The 8,820-nt window shown below is 35.6% G+C and overlaps 2 protein-coding genes across 2 annotated transcripts in view; both read left to right on the forward strand.

Moving 5' to 3' along the window:
* The first annotated feature begins 988 nt into the window (after positions 1–988).
* LOC108579914 lies at positions 989–6,871 on the forward strand. Its single transcript, XM_017943535.1, has 2 exons — positions 989–1,061; positions 1,258–6,871. The coding sequence occupies exon 2, from the start codon at positions 1,274–1,276 to the stop codon at positions 6,869–6,871; it is 5,598 nt and encodes a 1,865-aa protein (XP_017799024.1). The 5' UTR covers positions 989–1,061; positions 1,258–1,273.
* A 329-nt stretch (positions 6,872–7,200) lies between these two features.
* LOC108579915 overlaps positions 7,201–8,820 on the forward strand; it is a 3,195-nt gene continuing 1,575 nt past the window's right edge. The window contains exons 1-2 of the mRNA XM_017943536.1: positions 7,201–7,215; positions 7,433–8,752. Of these exons, the coding sequence (XP_017799025.1) occupies positions 7,201–7,215; positions 7,433–8,752 (1,335 nt within the window). The remainder of the gene's footprint in view (positions 7,216–7,432; positions 8,753–8,820) is intronic.

Below are 8,820 nucleotides of genomic sequence, written 5' to 3' on the forward strand. Positions count from 1 at the left end.
TGTTAATTTAAATATTATAAAAAAAAATATTAATGTAACATGTTATTCGAAAGCAATTAGTCAACAGGAAACTTCAGGAATTTCAATAACACTGATTTTATTAACAATATCTTAAGTCTTATTCATTATTATTATGATAAAAGATCAGAGTTCATATTCCAGGAAGGTCAACATACACTTTACTACATACTCTAAGTAGGCCATTATAAAAAGATCATGAATTGTTTTAATCCTTAACAATATTTAATTGTTTAAATAATATTTTGTTAAACATTCTGTTGAATGAACGTACAATGTAGATGTAAATTAAATAAAAATATTTAACTTCTAAATAATATTTTGATATCTAAAAACAATAAAATTCATTTTCTTCAGAATCAAGGATATAAGAACATTTGACTCATTGATGCATCTTAGTTGTCAACTCAATGGTCACCTTGAAATTATACACATTATGAAATAGGAATAAATTTATACGTCACAACAAGGATGTTATAGATTGAGAATGACATCATTGCTGACACACCATATCACATATGGAAAACCAATTATAGCTATTACTAGGAAATAGCTATAAAAAAAAAAATATATTCATACATTTATGAGGCATATAAACAAAAATGTGTTATATACAATATTTTAATCTAAACAATTTTTTAAAGATACATAATTTTAAAGATATTTTACATTAAATATTTACTCTAAAATGTATTGAATATTTTAATAAAAATTAAGCAAGAATTTCCAAAATCATTATGAAATTAAATCTGAAGTAACAAATGCTTGTCAGCTTGTTTCTTCAAAGAAATTAATACAGTTACTGTGAATTATTAGTAGTGATAAGAGTGGACATAAACTGGAGTAAAAGCACAGAAAATATTATCAACATGTAAGAATGAAAGAAAATGTTTTCAAAGATGTGGTAAAAAGAAGGGGAAGCCAACATAAATGGTATTGCTGCAACTTGCGTGTAGTACATGTCAACATACATTGCCATTGAGATCATCTCAATAGTCAGTTCTGTTCTCTGAATTAAGTGGATTTTGGTCTTTTATCATATGGTAATTACATTTCTAATTGTAATTTATAACAAGATATATAATAATAGTTTCATTGTGAGTGTAATTTTTTCCCATAATAAGTGAAGTGCAAACTATATTATCAAGAGATTAAGCATAAATTGTCTTATAATAATACAAAAATCTATGTTTTTTATATTTTTTCATAAAAACTAATTAAATGTAATTTATATTTCAGAAACTAAACTAATAATATGGTGGTACAAAAGATTGTCATCTTATCTTTATTAATAACACAAACATTGTCTGCACCAAGTGGATGTATAGAATCTTGCACTTCTTATAATAAACAATATCAAAGTCAAAGTTCTAATGGTTTTCAAGACCATGTAGACTTATCACAAACTGCAGCACGTGTACAAGGTCTTGATTATTCAAGACCTGGAACATGGTCTGAGCATAATGACTATAATATAAACAATGGACATGGAAAAGTGCATGAAGAAAGAGGTCAATATGTTAATGGTCCTAAGACAGTAAGATATTACAAGAAAAATTATACTTCTTCTTATGGTACCAGATATACTAATGGTGCAGGACTGTCAAATGTTGAACAACAAAATAATAGTTATAGACCTGGTGTGCATATACCTAATGCAGAAGAGATTTCTAATTTCCAAAGAACATACAATCAAATAGGTAATTCAGGATCTATTGCACAAAATACATACAACAGTCTACAGAGTCAACAACAGAGTCACCAACATACTCAATCATCACTCAAAGAAACTAATGCTCAAAGTGAAAGGCTTGAAGATCTTGGAGAATACAGTGGAAATTCACAAGTTAACCAAAAAGGAACAACTGATGTAAATACTCAAATTTTACAAGAACCTTATAATACAAACACACACTCTGGAAATTGGAATACAGTAAATTCATATAAAACTGATGGAGGACAAGGTCGAGTATTTGAAGAAGAAGGTCAATATGTATCAGGACGTAAAAAGGTGCGTTATTATAAAAGAAATTACACTTCTAGTTATAGTTCTGATGGAATTCCTATCCCTGGAATTGATAAAACTGAAGTGCATGATATCCACAAAGAAATAGAGAAACTTCATACAGAAATTGGAAAGGGATTCAGCCAGATATCTACTGCAGGAAACATAGGATTCAGTAATACTGCACAAGCACATATTAACACACATGACTTGTCTACTGATGATCTTGATAGTGCAAGTAGTAATAGTCATAGAGGACAAAATAGTTACGGAAGTAGTTTATCTACAACACATAATGAAGACCAACACTATAGAGATACCACCACTGAACATTTACCTTATAGAAATCCTTCTCAAAGTGCTTATGGAACAAACAGTTTCAGTATGTATAAAAGACATGAAGGACAACATGCAACACAATTTCAACCAACAAGTCAAGTTATTAATCCTACATCAGGATATACTAATATACTTAGTACAGGAAGCAGTGGTTATAATAGGAATATGTTCAGTGAAGCAGCACTGCAGCAGCACACAGACAATTTACAACACACAGAACATTTGGATGCACTTCAATCAAGATTGCAGAATGAAATGATTCATGATAATTTAAGAAATAGTGCTCACATGCAAAATAGTGCAATTCATTTAGGCACACCAGGACAAGTGGCACATTACAAAGAACAATGGAGTTCCAGTCATATAAAAGAAACAGCTAATCCTCAATATCCTACAGATATTTCAAATATGAACCAGCAAAATATGCAATATAATAATCAATATGAGAATAGACATAATTCACACCAAGCAATGCATCACCAAAATAGTTATTCACACCAATTTAGAGAAAATGGCTACAATTCTGGCCGAAGAACACAGTTTGGAAAATTGATGACTGGAACACTTGATTTAAGCCAAGTAGGAGAGGATACTGTAGACTGTGATCACACCAATTCTCAGCATGGAAGAAAATATAAACGTAGTACACAATACAATAATCACAATGATGATTTCAGACAGCAGATAGGACAATTTGATGACCTCACACAAACTTCTGCAGAATTCGAATTTGGTCAGAAATCACAGCACCCTCACCAACCTTGGAATCCAAGCTCAACCCATCAGAAACTGGAAGATCTTACTCAACAGACAAATATATTTGGTGATCTACCTCAAACATTTTCTAGAGTACACAATCTTGAACCAGTAATTCATCTAATCCACGAGATTTGGAAACCAAAAAGTGCCAATCAAAAGATAGAAGACCTTACTCAACAAATAAATATATTCGGTGATCTACCCCGAAAATTTTCAAGAGAACATGTCCTTGAACCAGACACACAACAAACCTATCAGCCCTGGAATCCAAGTACTTCTAATCAGAAACTTGAAGACCTTACTCAACAGACAGATGGATTTGATGATCTATCCGAACAAACTTCTGGAAAACTTGAACTTGGTCAAGAAACCCAGCAAACTTATCAGCCTTGGAAGCCTAACAGTGCCAATCAAAAGGTAGAAGACCTTGCTCAACAGACAGATGGATTTGATGCTCTAACCCAACAAACTTCTGGAAAACTTGAACTTGGTCAAGAAACCCAGCAAACCTATCAGCCTTGGAAGCCTAACAGTGCCAATCAAAAGGTAGAAGACCTTACTCAACAGACAGGTGAACTTGATGATTTAACTCAACAGGCTTCTGGAAAACTTGAGTTTGGACCAGAAACACAACAAACCTATCAGCCTTGGAAGCCTAACAGTGCCAATCAAAAGGTAGAAGACCTTACTCAACAGACAGGTGAACTTGATGATTTAACTCAACAGGCTTCTGGAAAACTTGAGTTTGGACCAGAAACACAACAAACCTATCAGCCTTGGAAGCCTAACAGTGCCAATCAAAAGGTAGAAGACCTTACTCAACAGACAGGTGAACTTGATGATTTAACTCAACAGGCTTCTGGAAAACTTGAGTTTGGACCAGAAACACAACAAACCTATCAGCCTTGGAAGCCTAACAGTGCCAATCAAAAGGTAGAAGACCTTACTCAACAGACAGGTGAACTTGATGATTTAACTCAACAGGCTTCTGGAAAACTTGAGTTTGGACCAGAAACACAACAAACCTATCAGCCTTGGAAGCCTAACAGTGCCAATCAAAAGGTAGAAGACCTTACTCAACAGACAGGTGAACTTGATGATTTAACTCAACAGGCTTCTGGAAAACTTGAGTTTGGACCAGAAACACAACAAACCTATCAGCCTTGGAAGCCTAACAGTGCCAATCAAAAGGTAGAAGACCTTACTCAACAGACAGGTGAACTTGATGATTTAACTCAACAGGCTTCTGGAAAACTTGAGTTTGGACCAGAAACACAACAAACCTATCAGCCTTGGAAGCCTAACAGTGCCAATCAAAAGGTAGAAGACCTTACTCAACAGACAGGTGAACTTGATGATTTAACTCAACAGGCTTCTGGAAAACTTGAGTTTGGACCAGAAACACAACAAACCTATCAGCCTTGGAAGCCTAACAGTGCCAATCAAAAGGTAGAAGACCTTACTCAACAGACAGGTGAACTTGATGATTTAACTCAACAGGCTTCTGGAAAACTTGAGTTTGGACCAGAAACACAACAAACCTATCAGCCTTGGAAGCCTAACAGTGCCAATCAAAAGGTAGAAGACCTTACTCAACAGACAGGTGAACTTGATGATTTAACTCAACAGGCTTCTGGAAAACTTGAGTTTGGACCAGAAACACAACAAACCTATCAGCCTTGGAAGCCTAACAGTGCCAATCAAAAGGTAGAAGACCTTACTCAACAGACAGGTGAACTTGATGATTTAACTCAACAGGCTTCTGGAAAACTTGAGTTTGGACCAGAAACACAACAAACCTATCAGCCTTGGAAGCCTAACAGTGCCAATCAAAAGGTAGAAGACCTTACTCAACAGACAGGTGAACTTGATGATTTAACTCAACAGGCTTCTGGAAAACTTGAGTTTGGACCAGAAACACAACAAACCTATCAGCCTTGGAAGCCTAACAGTGCCAATCAAAAGGTAGAAGACCTTACTCAACAGACAGGTGAACTTGATGATTTAACTCAACAGGCTTCTGGAAAACTTGAGTTTGGACCAGAAACACAACAAACCTATCAGCCTTGGAAGCCTAACAGTGCCAATCAAAAGGTAGAAGACCTTACTCAACAGACAGGTGAACTTGATGATTTAACTCAACAGGCTTCTGGAAAACTTGAGTTTGGACCAGAAACACAACAAACCTATCAGCCTTGGAAGCCTAACAGTGCCAATCAAAAGGTAGAAGACCTTACTCAACAGACAGGTGAACTTGATGATTTAACTCAACAGGCTTCTGGAAAACTTGAGTTTGGACCAGAAACACAACAAACCTATCAGCCTTGGAAGCCTAACAGTGCCAATCAAAAGGTAGAAGACCTTGCTCAACAGACAGATGGATTTGATGATCTAACCCAACAAACTTCTGGAAAACTTGAACTTGGTCAAGAAACCCAGCAAACCTACCAGCCTTGGAATCCAAGTACTTCTAATCAGAAACTTGAAGATCTTACTCAACAGACAGATGGATTTGATGGACTAACCCAACAAACTTCTGGAAAACTTGAGCTTGGACAGGAAACACAGCAAACCTACCAACCTTGGAATCCAAATAAGCCTAATCAAAATACAGAAGACTTTACACAGCATACAGGACAGTTTGATGAGTTTACTCAACATACTTCTGGTAATCTTGAGTTTGGTGAAAAATTACAGGAATCCTATGATCCTTGGAAGCCAAGTTCTAGTAACCAGAAATGGGGAGATCTCACACAACAGAATGATAACATGTCTGCTCAACAACATGGACCTGATTCACATTTTCCTAAGCCTGCGGGGAAACCTAAACCAAGGTCAAGGTACTCAAGATATGGATCAGCAGTTAATGTACAGGTACCAACTTTAAATATGCCAAATAATAGTAATGAATCAGCTATGGACTTTAGTAATGGGGACACTGGTGCACCAAACATTTATGAATTATCTCCAGAAGTTAATGTAGAAGCTGATGTAGATAATATTAGAAATCAAAATATTAAAGGTGATCAAGGTGCACAAAACCACATTAATAAAGATATTTCTAAACATTTAAATTCAGAAGCTAGTAGTGCATATGATATTCAAGGAGGAAATGTAGATCAGGTGAATTGGTTACACAAATCTAATGATGCAACGGTAGGTTTGCAATGGCACTATACATATCATCCTAGTGATCAAAGACAATTTGTACAACAAACAGAGCAGAAGAATAAAGAAGATTCAGAGCAACAATTAACACAAACAAATTTGTCAAATTTAGAACAGAATGTAGATCAAGAAGCACAAAAAAAATATTTGTTTTACAGCGATACTGAAAAGCAAATTGATCAGACATTTGAAGAACAAGGAACAAGTGAAAATGAAAATCAACAAAAACATATTGGAGATAATGAAAGTGAAAGGCAATTGGAGTCAAGAATCCTGGAAGTTTATGGAGGTGGACAATATGATCCATCTCATAATGATGATATATATTCTGGAGTAACAGTAAATCCTAGTGCTACATTATCACCTATTAATAATGCTGATCCATGGGATATTAGAAACAAGCCAAATGAAGTAATGACAACAACAGAATTGACACCTCCACCATTGCCAGTAGAACCTGTAGGTACAAGTAGTACTACTACAGAAGCAACACCGCCACCATCTGTTTGGTCAAGACTTGGCCATAAAATTAGAACTACTGTTGATAAAGCTAAAGAAAAGGCTAGAACCATATTTGGTTAAATGTAATTTCTACTTTTGTATAATTGACATTTATTTATAAGTGATATTCTTAATGATATAAGCTTTTAACAATATAAGATTTGTGATTGTATAAGATTTATTCATCAATGATTAATGTACTGTTATCATATAAGTTGTTTATTTAATGATTTCAGGAAACTTATGTAGTATTATGGCATGCTACCATTATTTTTTATTGTCATATATTTTGTGCTGTTATTTAAATAAATAAATCCATTTTCTAATTTCTCCTTTTCATTCCTTTTACTAGTAACACTACAGACATTGTTGTATAAGCACAAGTTAATTCATTTATAATAAAGTATAACATGAATAGTGATGTAGTATAAAAGTGTAATGTAATTTTTTTACTTACTTCTGGTAAATTTTTAAAAAATCTAACAAAGCTTTGTTGAGTTGGGGGATCTGAAATGTGTCCTGCATATAGTTATTTATAAATTCAAAATAAAGTTACAAATTCATTTTATGCGTTTTACCCATACTAAATTGTTGATTTGGTTGAACTGCCATGGTTTTGTATAGAAAAACACTGAAGTTTAGCCTTGGAAGCCTAACAGTGCCAATCAAAAGGTAGAAGACCTTACTCAACAGACAGGTGAACTTGATGATTTAACTCAACAGGCTTCTGGAAAGTTTGAGCTTGGACCAGAAACACATCAAACCTATCAGCCTTGGAAGCCTAACAGTGCCAATCAAAAGGTAGAAGACCTTACTCAACAGACAGGTGAACTTGATGATCTAACCCAACAAACTTCTGGAAAACTTGAACTTGGTCAAGAAACCCAGCAAACCTATCAGCCTTGGAAGCCTAACAGTGCCAATCAAAAGGTAGAAGACCTTGCTCAACAGACAGATGGATTTGATGATCTAACCCAACAAACTTCTGGAAAACTTGAACTTGGTCAAGAAACCCAACAAACCTATCAGCCTTGGAAGCCTAACAGTGCCAATCAAAAGGTAGAAGACCTTACTCAACAGACAGGTGAACTTGATGATTTAACTCAACAGGCATCTGGAAAGTTTGAGCTTGGACCAGAAACACAACAAACCTATCAGCCCTGGAAGCCAAACAGTGCCAGTCAAAAAGTAGAAGACCTTACTCAACAGACAGATGAACTGGATGATTTAACTCAACAGGCATCTGGAAAACTTGAGTTTGGACCAGAAACACAACAAACCTATCAGCCTTGGAAGCCTAACAGTCCCAATCAAAAGGTAGAAGACCTTGTTCAACAGACAGATAGATCTGATGATCTAACCCAACAAACTTCTGGAAAACTTGAACTTGGTCAAGAAACCCAGCAAACCTATCAGCCTTGGAAGCCTAACAGTGCCAATCAAAAGGTACAAGATATTGCTCAACAGACGGATGGATTTGATGATCTAACCCAACAAACTTCTGGAAAACTTGAACTTGGTCAAGAAACCCAGCAAACCTATCAGCCTTGGAAGCCTAACAGTCCCAATCAAAAGGTAGAAGACCTTGCTCAACAGACAGATGGATTTGATGATCTAACCCAACAAACTTCTGGAAAACTTGAACTTGGTCAAGAAACCCAGCAAACCTATCAGCCTTGGAAGCCTAACAGTGCCAATCAAAAGGTAGAAGACCTTACTCAACAGACAGGTGAACTTGATGATCTAACCCAACAAACTTCTGGAAAACTTGAGTTTGGACCAGAAACACAACAAACCTATCAGCCCTGGAAGCCAAACAGTGCCAGTCAAAAAGTAGAAGACCTTACTCAACAGACAGATGAACTGGATGATTTAACTCAACAGGCTTCTGGAAAACTTGAGTTTGGACCAGAAACACAACAAACCTATCAGCCTTGGAAGCCTAACAGTCCCAATCAAAAGGTAGAAGACCTTGCTCAACAGACAGATGGATTTGATGATCTAACCCAACAAACTTCTGGAAAACTTGA

This window comes from Habropoda laboriosa, unplaced genomic scaffold, assembly GCF_001263275.1.
Source record: "Habropoda laboriosa isolate 0110345459 unplaced genomic scaffold, ASM126327v1 scaffold2, whole genome shotgun sequence".
Classification (NCBI taxonomy): Eukaryota; Metazoa; Arthropoda; class Insecta; order Hymenoptera; family Apidae; genus Habropoda; species Habropoda laboriosa.